The sequence below is a fragment of the Macrotis lagotis genome, chromosome 7 (genome assembly GCF_037893015.1).
Source record: "Macrotis lagotis isolate mMagLag1 chromosome 7, bilby.v1.9.chrom.fasta, whole genome shotgun sequence".
In the NCBI taxonomy this organism is placed as follows: Eukaryota; Metazoa; Chordata; class Mammalia; order Peramelemorphia; family Peramelidae; genus Macrotis; species Macrotis lagotis.
In genome coordinates, this window is record NC_133664.1 from 36,293,297 (window position 1) to 36,314,024 (window position 20,728).

General features: G+C 41.0%; 1 protein-coding gene across 1 annotated transcript in view; it reads left to right on the plus strand.

The window, feature by feature from the left end:
- TBC1D5 (TBC1 domain family member 5) overlaps positions 1-20,728 on the plus strand; it is a 577,752-nt gene that overhangs the window by 550,196 nt on the left and 6,828 nt on the right. The window contains exons 24-26 of the mRNA XM_074195734.1: positions 575-674; positions 13,295-13,374; positions 14,232-14,414. Of these exons, the coding sequence (XP_074051835.1) occupies positions 575-674; positions 13,295-13,374; positions 14,232-14,414 (363 nt within the window). The remainder of the gene's footprint in view (positions 1-574; positions 675-13,294; positions 13,375-14,231; positions 14,415-20,728) is intronic.

Sequence of the window (20,728 nt, forward strand, 5' to 3'; positions counted from 1 at the left end):
TTATTAGTTACCCTCTTATATGCTATACAAATAATTTTTATCTAGTTCTTAATGTGTTTACCTCCAAATTATCTCTAAAATATTTATCCCTGCATTATTCTCTCATTTTGTGGTACAAAGGATTTGTATAGCTTATTTTATGGGCCCTTATGTGTGTTCTCAAATAAAAATCAAAGCGATTTTAGTGCTTTGGGACCACTAAGCATTTTAAGAGATCTTCCTTATCATCTTCTTCTAGGTTCTTGGGATTTCATTTCATACACCTGCCTCTCAATAGCAAAAACATAATTTATAATAACCTGCCTCCAGTGAGCATGGGGCTGTTTGTGAAATTCATTGAATATTTATTAAGCATTTTTTTCTCAGTTTTATTGCTTAGCCTTGGTTGAGTTTGAAGCCACCACTAAATTAGGAAATTCGCAGATGAGACCTGTTCTTTTCCCTATCTCCTTCTGACAGATTTCTGTCATAGACAAAAATGAGATTATTTTGTCCCTTTATATGGTACCAACCTGTTTGAGGATGTTGGGAGTTGTAGTTTTTAGTTATGTTTGATTTCTTTTTTTAATTTTAGGAAGAAGAATTAGAAGCTCAGATTTCATTTCTTCAAGGACAGCTGAATGACCTGGAGGCTATGTGCAAATACTGTGCAAAGATGATGAACACCCACTTGGGTACGTGAGTATGCCCAGCAAATAGCCTTTGATGTCTGACTTGTGTAAAGCTTTGGAGGGCAGCACAGCCACTCCTGGGCTGATAAAACTTGTCTGTCAGTTCTGATCCCCGCCGATCCTATTTGACTCCAGTTCACCTTGTTTCTCAGGGTCCTTGGAGTATCGACCTGGGGCCTGAGTTCATCGGTCATGTTGTACATGAGATATGCCGGGGGCAAATTAACCAAAAATGGAAGCCCACCAACTGTGCATTTTCTGGGTCTCATTTGCAGTCAGAATAGTCACACCTAGCCTTAGTCAAAGTCTTTCTCTGTCATTCAAATAGAAGTAACTCGGCTTCACTTTAGGGATAATATAAATATTCCTTTATAATTTTGAGGATTCCTGTCCAAAATGTATCCAAAGGTACCACCCTCTTTATGGTCAGTTTGAAGAGAAGCTGGCACTGATGATAAAAGTTAGCAGATGACACAGACCTGGGATAGCTAATCCTAAGCAAAGTCGAGATCCAAAAGGCTAACCCTAATCCAAAGGGAACCCAGTAAGGATGGGGCTGAGGGAAGCAAGCATCTATCCATCACCTTCTAAAGTGCCAAGCATTTTACAGATGTGAAGGTTTACAAGTTCCGGGGGAAGAGACGATTGTTAGGAAATCCCTCAACTCAGAGAGCAGCTCTATGGTACCATGTGTAAGGTGCTGGCCCTGGAGTCAGGAAGACGCATCTTCCTGAGTTCAAATCTAGCTTCAGACCCCACTAGCAACCCCGGCAAGTCACCGAACCCCATTTACCTCAGTTTTCTCATCTGAAAAATGAGTTAAGGAAGCAAATGGCAAATATCTCTACCAAGACAATCCAAATGGGATCACCAAGCCTCAGGCACAACTGAAAAACACATTTGACTCAAAATTAGTTGTACTTCAAACTCAATAAAGAGTAAGTGCTGTAATAGAAGCCAAGAATAGGCAAAGCTGTCTTATGTTCTATTAAAAGGGGCCTAGTATTTAGAGGTAGAAGGTGGGCCACTCCAGGGATTCTGTGTCCTGGGGTCAAGTGCAAGGGTGGCAGGAGGGGGATAGGGTTAAGAATGAATTTGGCATTTTCAAATAAAATAAAACTTTATTTAAAAATGTAAAAACTATTCTTCACTTGCTGGTCATACAAAACCATGGGACCATCCTATTTGAACCATGTGGTTTGCCACAATTCTACATTTTTATAAGAGATAGAGAGAAATTAAGTACAAGACGTAGGCCTCTCCTCTAGGCAGATATAGCTCATCTGTTTAATGGATAACCAGCCCTCACAAGTGTTAACAGGATGATGGGCTCATTCATCCCTTTGACTGAAAAGGAAATGGTTTCTTTGATATACTCACCACTTTTCCTTCAGCAATCTCTCAGTGGTCTTTGCTCCCTCCCCCTCTTCTCTGGCTCATCCAGCACCACAATATGGATGGAGGGAAGAAGCCCTTGGGGAGTACTTGGGGGAGAACTCCCCCACCCTCTTCTGCTCTCCATTTCAGCCTTCAAGGGGCCAGATAGGGCAGGTGGGACCACCTACATCAGGTTAACCCAGAGAAGGGGTCTGAATTCACCAGCACCCCCCACCCTTTCTCCAGGATGCTTCATTACTCCAGGTTCTTGCCCTTTGCTTTCTCTCTCCAGTGACTGGGGATGCCCTGGGTCTCAGTCATCCACTGATTATTGGAATGGCCATTTACCATGTGGTTTTTGGATGGACTACAAGTGACCTCAGGATGGAACCTTTCTTTAGTTTAGATTTCTACACGCAAAGAGAGTGAGCCTTTAGCCTGGGAAATCTGCATTTAATGAAAATCTGCAACAGCTTAAATACTTTTAAATAGTGCCTTAGGGATGATTTGCATAGCACTGTCAAATGTCATCTCTGAAAATGTTGCCCGAGTGACATATAGGAGCATTCTGAGATTGTCTTTAGAGTTCATATAAAATAATTTGTATTTCTCTTTGAATTTTTGGATCTTGTGATCATGAAACCAGGTGTGTGAGCTACATGAAAGTGAATCTTCTTATCCATGTCTTAAGGCATCAATACACTTTTCAAAATTAATGTGGCCTGATCATTATTCCCTGGGACTGGTGAAGGATACAAGAAAACAGGTTACAGACTTGCAGGGTACAGCAGTTTTCTGAATCCAGTTGTAGCATCTCTTATTTTCAGTGAGTTCTTTTCATCTGTTAAGAATCACAGAGCAGCCAGTATTTCAATCGGGATTTACACCTTCCAGCAATCTTCAGATTTAATAGGACAGAGACAGAGAAAAGCACCTCCCATCGAAAGGGATACAAGGATGGCATTTTGTCCAAATGACCGTTAATTTCTAAATGTATTTATTACAGAATGAATGGCTTGGACCTTTAGCATTGCCGTAGCCAAATGCATGACTTAGATGCCCAAAGCTAGTGGTTTCTTTATTGTGTCCAAATAGTCTAAACAAGTCAGACTTTGGACTAGTTCTTTGCAAAGTTGCTGCATTCAAAAGTTAGAGAGATGGGTTGAAAATGAACATTTTATTAAATCTTAACTTTTCCTGTCAAATTTAGGAGAATTTCCTAAGTACTCACTCTCAGTGTTGCCATGGTTATTCCTTCACTGTCATCCTAATTATTATACTGAAAGCCGCTGATAATATAAATCTTGCTAACCAAAGTTTGGCTATTTTTAGTTTTGCCATATTTCACACCCGGACTACCTGGGGGAGCAGCACATGTATCCATTCATTAAGCAGAAGGTTTAAAAAACCACCGAGGGTTTATGGGATTATGGCTCCAGCTCTCAAAACCAACGGGTCACTGACCACCGCAGAATGAGATTCTTGACTTTTAGAGCAGAGTCTTTGGACTGGAAGGTAATCTAGGGACCCCCCTCCTTCCAGGGGAGAAGCCCAAGTTCTAGAAGAGCAACATAATATACCCAAACCCTTTCCTGTCCACAGTGCCTTCTGACTTCCAGGCCATAAGAATAAATAATAAAAAAAAAATGATTCTACAGAATTGTGAATCAAAGGAAATTAGGGACGGTAGAGAGAGTGCTGGGTCTGGAGTAGGAAGATCTGAGTTCAAATCCAGCCTCAGGCACTTACTAGTTGTATAATCCTTGGCAAGTCACTTCAGCTCTGCTGCCCCAGTCCTCCCAAGGTAAACCGGGGATAATGACAGCACTTTTCTTCCTTTGCTTCACAGCTGGCCGAGAGGAGACTTGTGCATGGCCTCTGGCCCTGATTCTAGCCCTAGTTCTTTCTATTCCACTGCTGCACCATCAGGAATTAAATTTCAGCACTTTCTGCTGTTTTCCTGTGTAGATTATTGTTCTTTCCGTGTATCAAAATATTTACCTCCTCACTGGCTCATATTTGAAGAGATGATTTTACAAATATCCCTTTCTGGTACTGAAGAAAACACTTTTAGTGAGTGGATGCTCTAGAAATTATTTAGCAGGTCATAGAATAGCAACGTATATGAAAGGGAGAGAGGAAAAAAATCATATGATTACTTGACAGCATTCTACCATACAGGCAAAGGAAATGAGGCTTTCTTAATGCCCTTTGGTAAAAACACAAGTGTTGGATCATTTGGGATTTGGCCATGTTTAGATATAGGATCAGTGAAGGCACTCATCCAGGAGCATTGGGACTTTGATCCCCAGCGAAGGTTAGTCATTCACCAGAGACAAGGCCTTCCAGTCCCCCCGGCCTCCCCACCCCCATAATCAGTTCCAGCCAGAGGTGGACTGACATCAGAAAGTTCTTTCCTGAGCCCAAAGGAGCCATTTCCTTTTCCTTTTTACAGATGAGGAAACTGAGGCAAACAAGGTTAAAGGATTTGCCCAGGGTCACACAGCTAGTGAATATCTGAAGTCAGATGTGAGCTCTGAACCACAACACCACCTTGCTGCCCTGTCTGACCTCAGGACACTCTGCTGGGGCCTGACTGACCACTATAAAGTTTAGATAAAACTGAGCCCCCACAGTCTTCCTCTCACCTTCCACCATTCAGCAAACCAGAGAGAGGGGCCCTGGGGGTCAGCATGAGAAAAGATGCAGAGTGAGACAGGAGAGACTATTCAGGAGGCAGAACTCATGGTGACTGGCCTAAGACTAGGGACTAGATTGTCAGCAGCCTTGAGATGTTTGATGCACAGCCGCCTCTGGATTCTAGTTCTACCTTTGGCACCTAAGGGCCGGGTAACCCTGGGCTAGTCACTTCACTGATCATTGCTCTGGGCAGAGAAAGAGCCGATTTGCATGAGGCCGGCCGGCCCTCCCCAGGTTCTGCCTGGACCAGTGACGTCACAAGCCCAGTCCCTCTCTCTGACAGTATCCCTTCACTGAGGCACAGCTAGAGGGTCTACAAAGAGGAGGCCCTTTGACCATGGTGTTGATACAGCTGAGGCAACATAGAGGGGGGCATCAGAAGTAGTAGAGACCCACAAGGAATTAAACCTGTCCCAAAAGCACCGGCAGCCCAGTCGCCGTCCTCTGGAGTGTCTGATCAGTGAGCCAGCCAGTGTCCCCAGAGTAGGGCTCGGGCCCCTGACCGCATGCAGAGTCAGTCTCTCAGTGTGCTTCTTGGATTTATGTGAAGCTAGTGCAGCTGTCAATCCCAGCTGCTCATTGTTGTGAAAAGTGTGCCGGATCCTGAAATCAAGGGAAGTTTGAATAACCTGAGTCTTCTTCCCCAACTTTGGGCTGGGCCAAAGGGGGGGATGGGGAAGAAGGAAGGAAGGGAACAAGAACTTACTGCTAATAAGCGCCTGACAAATATTATCTCATTTGACCTTCATGAGATGAGGTCATTTAACTAGTGAAGTGTCCTCACCCACTGGACTCCAAGATTGGCAGCGTCCCAATGTGCTTCATGTTTTTGAGACCTTAGCCACATGTGTAACTTTATTTCCAAAGGCACAAGTTTTAGCAAAGGCTTGTCTGACTGGGTAGTTAACTTCTGGTGGCCAGGAGTGCCTTTTAGTTTTAAAATCAATCCAGAGAGTGATTGCCAAATGGCAGCTATGAGTAATGTAATGGCACTTTTTTAGCTCTTTTACCACTAGAAATCATTCTTATATATAGGACACTTTGATGAGCAGTGCTGTAGACTATCTGCAAATATGTTCTAGAAGAACAACAGACCCTGTGGCCCTTCCTGAGGGCCAGGCCCTGTCTTGGGTGCTGAAGGAGTTGTGAAGAGGAAAGCCCTGGGGCTCTGTGCTCATAAAGCTTACATGGGAGATCGCTGTCATTCATCATCCAGGATTTTGCCAATGGCTTTAGTAACCCCACTGGCTTGAGAGTCCAGTAACTGCTAAAGAAATAATGCAAAGAACAATAGAAATCAGGAGACGTGGCATCAGCTGCTCATGACCTTGCATGAATTCCTTCTCTCTACCTCAGTTTTCTCATCCTCTAAATAGCTGGATAAGAGTGAAAATAATTCACTGAGCATTTATCAAGCGCCTACTACTTGCTAAGCATCCTCTAGGGCTGGAGATACAAAAACAAGATCATCTGAGGGGAGCTTTCAAGTTCTGAAATTCCGTTCTTCCTGCTGTGGGTCTCTGAGAAAGCCACTCAAGGTCTTTTCCTGTTCCATGACAATAACTCATAAAGCAGTTCTCAAGGGTATATTCTACTCTATAGAGCAGTAGTAATAATAAATGCAATAATAGCGGACATTTATATAGCATTTCATATGTCCCAGACACTGTACTACGAACACCCTTGGGAGGAAGACCTGATTACCATCACCCCTATTATACATTGAGGAAACTGAGGCAAAGTTACCCAAAGCCATGAGTAGTTGATAAGTTTCTGAGGCTAGATTTGAATTCAGGACTCCCTGACTGCAGGCCCTGGAATATTGCAAAAAATAGAATATTTAAGACTTAAAGAAATGGTCTTTCCCTTTAAGGAACTCCATTGTAGTTGGGGATAGACAACATAAGCAAACATGAAAGAAATGTGGGAATCTTTAAAAAGAAATATAAAAAGGAATTGACCTTATGCAGACTGTGTATTATATATAAACAGAATTAAAGAGTGATGGGGTGAAGGGGGAATGTGATAGTTAACAGGACTTACTAGAGGGAGGATCATGGATTTATGAGTGAGTAAGGACAGGATCTGAAGAGAAAGAAATTAAGTTATACATAATAAGAGAATTTGTGGCCCATCAATAGATTAATTTTAATTTCCTCAAGGGCATACTATGCCTTAAATTCTTTGTTTTGAATTGCCAGTACCCACCAGAGTAGTCTCCTTATTCACTGAAATGCTTTACATTGTGATAATTGGAGATAACTATGTATTTTGCTTCATTTTTTGCCAGCCAATTGTTTTTTTTTTTAATTTGGTAAAGAAAGTTATCTTTCATCCACTTTCCACAGAGGAAGTAAGGTCTTAAGAAACTGAAAATTTACTTTGTGTAAAAGCTTTCATTGCACTTAGACACACAGGTCTATTTTTGTGGCATTGACATCTCATTTAAAACAGTCCTGTCACTACAGCGATTAACAGATGGGTTCCCCTGCAAAATTCCCTACAGAAGGATTTAGTCCTTTTTTTTTAACTTTCATGCTACATTGATCTTATAAACTTATGTCCATACATTAATCTTTGAAGACTCCGTGATTTCATTGTTGTGGGTGTCCCCACCACCCTCAGACAGCATTATCTTTAAAATTGGTATGGATCTCTCCAGACTTAACTCAGCTAATCCTCTGATGATAGTCATATTTGAAGTTTTATCAACTTGGTAGTTCCTTTGAGATTTCACTACATTATAAAGGCATCAACTAAGACCTAAATGGATGTTGAAACACCAGAACATCCAAAATATCTAGATAATTTATTCTACCTTCTATCTGCATAGATAAAACATTTTTTAAGCACTAGACATTTTCCATCTTGATTCACAGGTACAGCAATAAAGAATTGGCTTTAGAGTGGTTACTCAAATATTTGAAGTTTCTACCTTAAATGTTTTAAGATATGAAGACTTAATATGTAACTTTCCATTTCATATGTTTGTATGATTTCCCAAAATGTTCTATATAAATGTAATGTTTATAAGTTAAATCCTAACTCTTGGGGGTGTCTGTAATGAATCTTTTAAAATTCCATTTTTTCTAGTGTCCTAATAATCTTTTTTTTGAGTTCAGATTTTTATTTATCACATCTTCTTCAAACAAGGCTATCCCACTTGGTTTAAAAAAAGTTATGGTTTCAGTTCCTTCTCAGACCAGTAATTTTTGCTCTTTGCTATTGTCATAGACCATATCTACCACCTTGCAAATGGGGTGTATCATGTATGGGGGAGGAGGATGGGGTAAATCCACAAGAAATGGCAAGTGGATTTCCAAAACTTTATTCCCATTCAGGGAAATGCAACTCAATGCACATGTTCAACAGATGGTGGCTTCATGTACAGAGGATGGCATTGTTATTTTGTCATTAAAGCAAGGCATAACTGTCTGTATTTATAGATGTTAGAGGCTTGCTCTAGCACAATCCGTCATTGTATATGATTCATTGTTATATGGATCTGTCTTAGCCCCATCAAAAAGGCATACAAGAAAGTGGTCCTGGAAAAATGACTTTACCTTGAGACCTTGTACCTTTCCTTGCTCTTGTCCCTGCACTAGAATCATAGAAAGAGAATCGTTGAAGTGTCTGTAGCACCCCCTTCCTCATCCATATAGCCTCCTCCTTGGTCTTCCTCAGCCACCCCACCTCCTCTCTGTGTATTTCTGTCAGAGCAGCTGAAGAAACCCAGCAAAATAAGTGGAATAGAAGAAGACTGCCAAAATAAACGTGCTCCCAAGGGGGTGATTTTGACAGATTTAAAATAGACAAAGATCCTAAACTCATTCATTTGTGCATTCACTAGGAGCTCTCTGTATAGCCCTGTCTTTGCTTGAACTATAATGGGCACAAGGTGCCTGCCCTTGAGAATAGACAAGATGTATAGACAGGCAAAACTGACATGTCTGAGCATTAAAAATAGAAATATTTATTGCATCTTCCCAAAGAAAAAGGCACTCTGATTATTTCTTCTTCCCTCTGGCCCCTCTTCTCTCTAGTTTGGCTTCGAAAGGGACTAAGTTTAAACCAGTGCTTTTAATTTCTACCCATGTGTTCTTGGAGGGAGGAAAAAATTCCAGAGCATAATTGTGTACTTTTGTTTTCATGATAATTATTACAGAGGACTGAAAAAGATATTTTTGGGGGGCTCCGCTTAAAAATCACTGCAGTAAAAAATATCAACATTTTATTTTTTGAAGTCACACTCTTCTGACTCTCTTCATTATCCTCCATTTGAATGTGTCTTGTTGACTTCATTTTGTGTGTGTGTGTGTGTGTGTGTGTTTATTGAAAGAACAAATTGTTACAGGCTTTTAGTGAAACCAAAACCATTCACCCTCTAATTATATCTATTATTCCATCCCTGTTTCAACCAGCTCGCTCTCTTGTGTTGGAGTATGCTTTCTATTAGCTTAACACAGCAGTCAAGGATTGGGCATAAATAAAAACTGTACCCTATTTCTTCCCATTTGCATTCGTTCCTGAAGTTCATCAAAGGCCCAATCAGCGGGGTTTGTCCCTATGGGGAGAGGCCCGAGATGGCTCTGCCTTGGTGTAAGTCATCTGTCTGCCAAGGAGCAGCTCAGGAGGAGGGGAGAGGGTCTCTTGCCTCCCCTCCCCCCCACTGAGTTTATGGTCTGAAAATCCTCCAAACAAACAGGTTGTGAAATGCAAAAGCCAAGGGGGCTGTGGACCCTGACTGAGTTGCCATACCAACAACCTCCTGTAACTGCAGGTGATTGGGAGTGCTCAGTACAGTTTTGTGGTGGAGGCCTAAGAATACCATCTCCATTGGGCAGTGTGTATTCTGAACACTTGGTAAGAGGTAGAGTTTAACCTGTGCTCCTTGCCTGTAGGAATTGCATCTTATCTGAATATCACACTCCCCCCCCCAACCCCTCCCATTCCCAGCTCAGTGCCCTCTCTACACTGAGGACATTTGATAGATATTGGTTCATTAAATATTTTGGTAGAATCACCGTAACCCTGCAGCACTCCAGTCCTGCTCCTCCTTCCTTACTCCCTTCCCCAAATATTGTGTGATGGTCAACATTCTGAGGGCCACCGTGCAGATCCAGTGGGATCTGCACTCATAGCTTACCAGAGAGCCACACAAAGCCAACCAGAATCATGTTAAAATATACAACAGCCAAGAATAGTAGCTTGTCTTCTGTGCTCCAAATACAGTTTTATTGAAGCAAAATTGCAGTTTCTCAATTCAGACACTTGTGCTGGTGCCAGGGCCTTTCCCTTCACTACACTGGATGGAGGGCAGGATGAGGGCAAAGATAAGAAAATCACCTATCCTCCTGGGTTTGGCAAAGCTCAAAATCAGTACTGTGACCTGTTTTCCCATTAGTGTGGTGTCATCAGTCAGTGAAATTTATGACCAAATTTGTGATTTGGCTGTAATATCTTGAGCCCTATTTTGCATTTGATCTATTTTCTGAAAATCTAATTAGAGGAAGCTTCCCTCCCACCCACCCACACACATATACCCTGTGGATGTTTGCTTTGGGAATTTCCACAGTTAGAGGGATTTTTCTGGAAGTGGTATGTAGACATTGGAAAATGCCTCCCTCAAGAATACCTGGGAATGAGAGCTCTTAGAGGTCTTATCAATGTATAACCATCATCCATTTTGCTGCCTAGACCTCTAAGGGTAGGAAGAGAAGCAATGCAATCTAAGGTCCCTTGAAAAGCTCAGAGCTACACTTAGTCTTTAGCATGATAGAGGAAGAGAGGAAAGTGCAATGGTCATCAAGCTAAAGCAGAAACTAATGAATTATACCAGCAACCTTCACCCTCTCCAAAACTTCCAGAGCAGTCAGAGAAATTAGTGGTTGTCTCATTGAAAGAAATAAGTGTTTCCAAGAACAGTCTTAGACTAAAGTGCTCAGAAAAGAAATAAGGGGGGACTACCTGTATCAAAGATCACCTACCAATAAATGTCTGGTATTTAAAACATAAAAAGAATTGACAGAAATCAAAACCCGTTCCCCAGCAGCCAAGTGACCAAAGGGATAGGAGCAGTTTTCACAAGAACTGGAAATTGAAAACAACTACATGAAAGCATGCTCCAATAGCCAATAAAGACAAATTAAACCTACTCTTCCATTTCAGTTCATACAACAAACAATGGCAAAGATGATAGAAAATGGAAATAGCACTGAAAGAGTTTTCTGAACACAGGCACACTAGTCGGATGTCAACTTAAAAAAAAAAGAGTTAACTTGAAAACCACTCAACCCTGCATTCCCACCCCAGGTCATGAACACCGAGAACAAAAACTGACAGAACTGTCCAGGGGCACTGCAGCTCAATCTCTCAGACCTTCTCCAAGTATGGGCTGAGGAGCCTGAGGGGTCCCCAAGAGCACATCAGGAGTTCTGAGAGATCAAAACTATTTTCGTAATAATACTCTTCCATTTCCTAACTACATATCTGTGAAAATTTTGATTTTATTCATGTATTTCAGCAAAAACAACATCACAACAGATTGAATGCAGAGGCAGATATGAGAATCCAGCTGTCTTCTATTAAATCAGACATTAAAAAGACTTGTGAAAAAAAGTAAAATATAAAAACCACATGACACAAAATTTTTAGTTATTTTTCATAAAACATGTTATTATTTTGATGAATTAATTTCATGATTTATCAGTTAATTTCTAATGCATTTTGATAGATATGACACATAAATAAAAGTTCTTTGGTATCAATTTCTCAGAATACAAAGTGCCCGTCTTCTCTTTAATACTTTTATTTCTTGGTTTTAATTACACCATTCTCTCCTGGACCTCCTCCTGTCTATTTGAACAGGTCTTCTCAGTATCTTTTGCTGGATCTAACCATAAATCACCCACATAATTCTGTTCTTTGCCCTATTCTCCTCTCCCTTTATACTATTTCCCTTGAGGACATCTCATCAACTCCAATAGGTTTCATCTCTAAGCTGATGATTCTCAGATATCCAGCCCTAACCTCTCTGCTGACCTCCATTCTTCACATCTCCAAGTGCCTATTGAATATCTCAAACTGGACATCTTACACTCAACAGGTCAAAAACTGAACTCATGATCTGCCTCCGCCTCCCCTCTTCCTAACTTCCCTGTTACTATCAAGAGCACCACCATCTTCCCAGTTCCCAAACTTAAAACCCAACTGTCATTCTCAACTCCTCGCTCTCACCCACTAGATTCCAAACTGTTGCCAAAACCTTTATCTTCATAGGTGGACACACCACCTTGTCTCTGACACCACTCCACTCTGGTGTAGGCCCTCATCTCCTCACACCTGGACTATTCTAATAGCCTGCTGAGGGGGTGGAGGGGTGGTCTACCTACTTCAAATCTCTCCTCATCCCCTTTTCAATCACCAACCACTTCAACTATGTCCAATAAGATACAATCCTTTCAGTTTTGTGCTGTGTTGCGCTTCCAACTCTTCTGAAGGAAGTATTCATCATATACAGACATGAAATGATTAAATAATGAAGGGAGGGAGCTTCTTTGGCCACTTTCATCCTTTATCCTAAATCATTGTTTCCAGAACATTTTCCACAGTCATCCCTATGCCCACATTGAGTACTGAAGTATACATTGACTTTGGAAGGTCTTGTTCTTTATAGAGTCTCTATATTTATTCACCCCTCTGTAAAGGAGGGAAACACAGAAGCTCAATGACGGCTCCCTTATAAGTCTTCATCATGAACATTCCCAGGTCACGATGACCAAGTGCTCACTGGATTGATATTTTTGGTTGCTCCGGTTACATAATGTGCCCCCTTCTGCAAATCCCCTTGTTTGCCTCTCCAGGGAGAAGTCTTGAGTCCTTCCATTTGATGCACCATTTTTTGTATATATCCTTACTTCATTTAGATCATGTCCCCAATGACACTGTTAAGTAAGGAGTAGGTAGACCCTTTTAGCGTGTACAGTAGCAATCATCCCAAGGGGGTCCACCCTTTCCTACGAATTGTTTCTATAGAATCCTAAGTCAACATTCACCTCATAAGAACACTGAATTCGAGCCCGAAGACCAGGGTTCAAATCTCAGCTGCACTGCTTACTCCCTGTGTGACCTTAGACCAGTCACTTGACTTGTCTGGACCCCAGCTTCCTCATTCAGTTCAATTCAACAAGCATTTACTAGTCCCTAGCATGTGCCTGAGGACTGAGGGGCAGAATCTATTCTCCTCATCATCCTTGTTGGGGAACACTGCTATAATGTTAGATGACAGGAGGGACAGGTAAAGAATGTGGGGTTCAGAGTCAGGCCCCAGCTCTTCTCTTCACTAGCAGGACGACCACTTTACTTCTCCTGTAGATGACCGGGCTGGACTAGATGTTCTCCTGCAAAGAGTCCATTTCTCTCACTCGTTAACAAAGCAGAGTAGACTTGGGCCAGATTGCTTTCAGGAGGAAAGCTGATAAGAACACTTTTAAAACCAGAGCACATTATTAAACTGTTGAAATTTAGTAAAAACTCTTTTCTTTCAGGAAATATTCAAGATGTCATATTACAAGAAAATTTGGAAAAAGAAGATGAAATACTGGTCTCCTTAGCAGGATTAAAGCAGGTACACGTTTTCAAAGGACATCCTCCCTATTTTCATGTCCACAGTGTATATTTTGTACCAACTTTGGAGACTTCCAGTGAGTATTGTCAACTTGATTATTCATTCCTTCCACTGTCCACCTCTTTCCTCTTGAGCTCTTTGCCCTCTTATCACCAAGCCCTTGCTCCCCTCCCAGCTGGTAGTCTTATCCTTGGCACCCTCTCCTCCCCTTAACCCACTCCCACCCCCACCTGGCCTCTCACTCATCAGCAGGTACTTTGTCATCACTTTGCTTGGTCTTTTCATCCAGTCTTTGGCTATTTCAAAAGGAATGCTGATATAATATTTTTGTACCTAAATTTCAAAGAACCTGGAGACATCAATATATAAAAAGTCACTGACATAGGACACAGAAATCCACTCTTACCCTTGTCATCTGAGATGCACAGGGTATGGGGCATCCATTTTTGTCCAAAATATTATCACTTCTTGCTTGAAGATGACTCCAGTGGGATGAAGGATAGCTACAGATGATCCTGGGAGATTTTGTGACATCCTGAGAGGAACATTGAATTCCTTGGCCATACTCAAAACAGCTTTTAAGAAAAAAAGGACTTGTAATGAATCGGGGTTTAAAGTGTGCTAGAGTGGTGCAGTGGATAAAACACCAGCCCTGGAGTCAGGATTACCTAGGTTCAAATCCGGTCTCAGACACTTAATCATGACCTAGCTGTGTGGCCTTGGGCAAGCCACTTAACCCCATTTGCCTTGGAAAAAAACCTAAAAAAAATATAAAGTTAAAATGTGCTAGAGATGTTTTTAAAACATAGAAAACCTCATTCAGCATTTTCATTTCTTTTCTTCCTTTTCAACAATAGATCAAAGATATTCTCAAAGGTTCCCTCCGCTTCAACCAGAGTCAGCTGGAAGCTGAGGAGAATGAGCAGATCACTATAGCAGATGACCATTACTGCTCCAACAGTCAGAACCAAGCCTCGGCGGATGGGCACAGCATCCCCACCGCCCCAACTTGGAAGCAGCCCTTCCAGGCCCTCCATCAGGTACGTAGCTCCAATGAAATAGTCTTGATGAGGTGGCACTCATTTTACTCAAATACATCGATGACAAAAATGTAAGTTGAAAAGTTATACAATCATCACCTTTGGTTCCTACTGGTCAGTCAGCCACAGAGAACTTGTCTGGGCTACCCTGAGCACAGATTAGACACTGTCCTGCCCTCTCAGAGCTGCTAATCTATTACTAGAAATAGCAGGAAGGACTGGACAGCGTCCCGTCAGCCCTTCCCTCCCCGCCGACCTGTCCTCCAGAGCCATGCTCACCTTGAAGGTGTTTGAAAACTACTCCCAGGCTTCTGTCCATCGACGCTGCTGCCATTGTCCTCTTTCACACTTTGAGAAAGAAACCCCAGTTTCTCTGATCTTAACAAATAGATCTGGAGGGAGACATCATCAGCTTCTGTTCTGTCAGGGTCAAGACTGTACAGGACTGCCGTTCATTAAGGTGATGAGAGTATTCATTTTCACTCATGTTTCTGAGTATCCAGTAATAAATATGTAAGTCTGAATAATTCATTCATTCATCAAACATTCTTGGAGCACCCTCTCTGCAGACCCTGAGGGAGAGTTCCTGCCTTCAAGGAGTTTATGATCCAATAAGGCATCTACGACCTAGACATAAATAGAACACGAAAAAGGGATAGGTGTTCAGAAGCACAGGGTTGAGGACTGTGAATTTACAGAAGAGAGTGGTCTCTTCCAGTTATGAGGAGGAGAGAGCGGTTATAAGGTGGAGATGGCAGGGAAGGGGAGAAAGGGGGAGAGCAGGTACTTGGGCCACAGAGGCAGGGAAACATTTAGGGTTTGACAAATACTATGTTCTGGAATAGCAGGAGAGAAGACAGGGATGGGGGAGCTTAGATGGAAATGGGCCTCAGGGAGCTTTTAATGTCTGATGAAGCAGGTTAGGAGAGAGTGGGGACCTAGGGAAGGATTTTGAGCAGGGGAGGGATGCAGTTTTTTTTAGTTTTAGTATAAACTTAGTTTATGAATTTGAAGTTTGTGACAGTTATCAAGGAAAGGTACTTTAGAAGTTTACAAAACATTGGGTAATTTTTTTCCCCCCGAGATAAAGTTAATGATTTCTAAAATAAGTTTAGGTTTTACCGTGGTCAACATTGATCGTACTTTGTACAAGATCCATTCTTTACTTTCATCCTTCTTTAAGGAAGCCTCAGTGACTGGAATATTTTGATTGTGGGTTTTTTTTTTAAAACTAAAAAGATTACATAAGAATTCCATAACCATGTTTGAACCACATGTCAGTGCCACAACTTCTCCTTGTTCTCAGGTAAAAATTTCATTAATGTGAGATTATTAAATATACCTGAGCTACAGAAAAATTGAGCTATTGGCATCCATGCTGGATGCCATTTTGCCAATTTTGATGCATTTATTTCATATGTATTTAAAATTAATGACTTTGCTTTTGAATTTAATATGATTTTTAACTTTAGGATATAAACAAAAGTGCCTAAAGTGACTTCTAAAATAATCTGTTTTTCAAAATGTAAATTATTCAATCTGTATTCTGCAAAGTCATCACGTTATTTATTTTTTCTTTTCATCCTGTGCTGTAGCTTTCTTTATATATAGAGAGATATAGATAGAGATAAAGATAGTAAGGTTTAATAACAATAAATGCTTATTGATTTCACTGATTATATCCACTGGGCCTTCCTTTTTCTAACCTTCTAATATTGGTTTCCTACATTGCCCTGGCATAGCCATCCATGCTCATGTGCCCCAAAAATACAGTGAAAGATTGCACTATGTTCTAATTAACTTCGGTGTTGACAAGATGTTAAGATATAGTTAGATAGTAACCAAAATGATTCACATTGGGACAAACTTTTTTCTTTCTCCCATTATGACAAGCTTTGTTCCATAGAAAAGATTTTTCAAGGTCTCTGCTTTCATTACTGTTACTCTCACTGCAAAGCTGTCAAAGGCACAGCTATTTGAAAAGGATGATCTTTCATGTCTTTTCTGCTGCCCTGGAAGCATTACAACTATTAGTCAGGAAAGAAAGGTAGGTGGATGGATGGATGGATGGATAGATAGATAGAAAGGTAGATAGACAAATGGAAGGATAGATGGTTTTCTGCATATTATATTCTAAAATGTTAAGCTGTCTCACAGTTCAACATCTCAGGGCAGACCTTTCCTCTATCACAAAGGGTTTCATTGTTGAAATGTCACTGATTCATCTTAACATTGAAAATGTTACCATCTCTGACATTATAAGTTGCAGACTGGGTGCCAGTCTACATTGGAAGAGCAAATTTCTCATAGGTAATCCCTACACTGATGAAATCTCAAGACCAGAATCAGGGAGAAATTAAAAAGCAATGAAATCTTTTCACTGCATTTCATTAAGAAACAAATTTGTCAATGCTGTTTCTATCACAGAAATACTCCAAGAACCTATTACCATTTAGTTTAGGGTCACAATGCCAAACATCTTGATGGCATTGTGACCCTAAACTAAATGGTAAATAGAAATGGTAATAGAAATACTGTCCAAAGCAGGAGTTCTTAACAGGGGACCTGTGTCTAGATTTCATAGGGTCCTTGAATTTGGATGGGAAAAAATCATACCTTTATTTCAGTTTTCTTTGTAATCCTTATTTTAGGCATTTAGAAACATTCTTCTGAGACAGGGTCCCTAGGCTTCACCAGAGTGATGCCCAAGAAGACCATGACAACATACCAAAAAAAGTATTAAAGTTTATAATTAAGATGTAATGAGTCTTTCATTTACCTTGTGGCATCATCAAATCTATTGTAAATTTTTGTGCTGTTTTCAGTTGGTCCTACAAAGTAGCACAAAATCCTTTCATTTTAAAGTTAGAAAAGACCCCAGAAATATCAGGGTGAACATTCATTTTACAGAGAAGAAAAGATAGAGACAGCATTGTTTTATTTGTTTCTGAAAATAATGAAATGCAATGGAAAGGTTTTATTGTTTTTTTAATTATTTTTTTTATTATTTCCTGCCTGGCCCTGAGATTTCATCAGTGAGAAATTTGCTCTTCTAATGTAGAGTGACACCTAGTCTACATCTCATATTGACAGAGTTGGTAGCATTTTCAGTGTTATGATGAGTTGGTGACATTTCAGCAGTGAAACCCTTTGGGATGGAGGGGAAGTCTGCCCTGTGATGTTTAACTATAAAGCAGCTTTCAAGTTCAAGAGAGAAAATCTGAGTTGTACCCAAAATATCAGAAACCTGTCCTGAATTTCTCTCAGGTCATTAGTCTATAAATTTGGAAAAAAGAATACAAGAGAGGTAGGTTCTCTTTGCTCTAGAAATAGTCACAGTGATCATGTGGTTCAGCAAGACAGTAGACTTAGTATCTTAAATCTTTATTAACTGTTGAATCTTGTTGCAGAGCCGGTGACTGGGCATCCCTAGGCAGCTTACAGGGCCTCCACCTTCCCTAGGGTCCCTTCTGTGCCTAGCCTGGGCTCTGGCTGCACTATCTTTCCCTGTGATGATTCAGATTCTTGAAGGATCTTAGTTGGGAGACAAGCTCAAAATTTGCAGTCCTCTTAACATAGGTATCATGGATTATTTTATTTTAATGGTAATCACAATAGCCAGCATTTATAAAATACTTCAAGCTTTGCAAAGCTCTTTACAAACATCCTTCCATTTGATCCTCACAATAACCCTGTGAGGTAAGTGCTATTATTATTTCTGTTTTATAGATGAGGAAACTGAGGCACATAGGTTAAGGGGCTTGTTCAGGGTCATACAGTCAGGGTCTGAAGTCTGATTGGATGTTATGTTATCTTATTTTATTTTCTCTGATTGCATGCAAAGATAGTTTTCAACATTCATCTCAACATTTTTCTACTTCCCTCCCCCCAAGACAGTGAATAATCTGATATAGATTGTGTGTGTGTGTGTGTGTGTGTGTGTGTGTATAATTGTCTTTAATATATTTCCCTATTAGTCATGTTGTGCAAGGAGAATCAGAACTAAAGGGGAAAAAAAAAAGAAAAAAACAAAAGAAAATTTAAAAAGTGAAACTAGGATGCCTTGGTCTGCATTCAGACTGTAGATTTTTTTCTCTGGATGTGGCATTCTCCATCACTGGCTTTTAGACTTGTCCTTGGTCACTGAGCTGCTGTGACCATCTCACCACTTTGCCATTAATGTGTTGATGTTCTGGTCCTGCTCCCCTTGCTCAGCATTAGCTCGTGCCAGTCTTTCTGGGCTTCTCGAAAAGCTGGCTGCTATGATTTCTTAGAGGACAGCAGGACTCCATGCTACTCGTGTTCCATAACTTGTTCAGCCATTCCTCGGTGATGGGCGTCCCCCCAATTTCCAATTCTCTGCCACGACCAAAAAAGCTGCTATCAATGTTATTGTACATGTGGGTCTTTTCCCCTTTTTTGTGATCCCTTTGGGGATACAGACCTAATAGCGGTGTTGCTAGATCAAAGGTTTTATGGGCCTTTGAGTGAAGCTTCAAATTGTCCTCCTGAATGGTTGATCAGGTCACAACTCTACCAACAGTGCATTAGTGTCCCAGTTTTTCCATATCCTCTCCAACATTGATCATTTTCCTCTTTTATCATTTTAGTCAGTCTGATAAGTGTGAGGTAATACTTCAAAGTTGTTTTAATTTGCATTTCTCTAATTAATAATGATTTAGAGCATTTGATATGACTCTAGGTATCTTTAATTTCTTTATCTGAAAACTTCTTGTTCATGTACTGACTTGTATTCTTATAAATTGGACAAGTCTCTGCATATTTTTTAAGTCTTTTATCAGAAACGTCAACTTTTTGTATTCCTTCTCATCTTGTTTGCATTGGTTTTATTTGTGAAAACCTTTTTAATTTAATATAATCAAAAGTTATTCATTTTCCATTTTATGGTGTTTGCTATCTCCTCCCATCTCCACAGATCTGATAGATAAACTCTTCTTTGTTCTCTATTTGGCTCAGGATATTACTCTTTTAATGTCTAAATCCCGTGCCCATTTTGACCTTATCTTTGAATAGGGTGAAGGGTGGGAGATGTTGGCCCGTGTCTAGTCTCTGCCATGCCATTTCCAGTTTTCCCAACAGTGAGTTCTTATTCCAGAAGTTACTTATCAGCCAGTAGATTACCGTAGTCCTTTACTTCTGTTTTTGTGGCCTTCACCTTCCTCTGAGCCACCGCTCTGTTTCTTAGCCAGTTCAAGACAGTCTGGTGATAGTATGGTTTTAAATCTGGTGCTACTAGGCCTGCTTCCTTGCATTTTTCCATTAATCCCCTTGATATTCTTGACCTTTTGTTCTGAGGTCTGATTTGAACTCTGGTCTACCTGATTCTGTCCCCAGCACCGTCTGGCCACTCTGCCAAGGCCCATCATCCATCACAATATTATCATTATTTTCATATCTGTCAAGTGTCTCCCTGAGGACAGGAACTCTGTCTTCAAACCTAGCAAAATAGCATTCTGCACACCATAAACAATAAATGGGGATTGAATTGAAAGGAGACTTTTCTGGCATTCTTAGATTAAAGAGAACTCTGTGGTGATTTTCTGACCCTTGCTACCTTTAGATGTTGTAGATGATTCAGATCTGCTTCTGCCTAGAGAGAAGCACCTGAACTAGTTGACTGTGTAAGGGCAGTAGTCGCAGAATCCCATTACCCAACATGGATCTTCTTAGCTGGGTGATGCAGTGGTTAGGAAGGGACTTGGGGACAGCGAGTTCCAGTCCTGCTTCAGACCCTTACTAGCCATATGGTCCAGTCAGCCTCAGTTTCCTCATCTGAAAAAGAGGAAAACAATAGCACCCTCTTGGCAATCCTCCAGTGCTCATTAGTATTATTATTCTAAGCAGGGACGGTCTTTCTTTAATTCAAAAGTAAAGAAATCTGGCTGCTAAGGCAGATGGCTTTGGTCCTTGGGAGCTGCTTCCCCCCAGCCCCCCACCATATTGATGAACCATCCCAGCAAACCCTTCCATGGGCCACAGTACCCAGACTACCTGGTCCAGGCTTAGCATGGCAGATCTAAAGAAGCAGCACCCAACCTCCAGGAGCCCCCAGGAGAAGGGGGGAACGGCATAGACCTTGAAAGGAACAGATGAGGGACCCGAGGAGGGGGTGGAAGGCGACCTTAGAGCCAAGGGCTCCTGCTGTCCACAGGGATGAGAAAAGCTGCCACAGGAGGCATTACGGGACATCGATTATCTAAAATCTTCAACATTCAGTCATCCGGATGACTTTCCTAGTTTGGTATAGGGTCAAATTGTGTTTAAGAATGTCAGCTTCTCTGAATTTTAAAAAA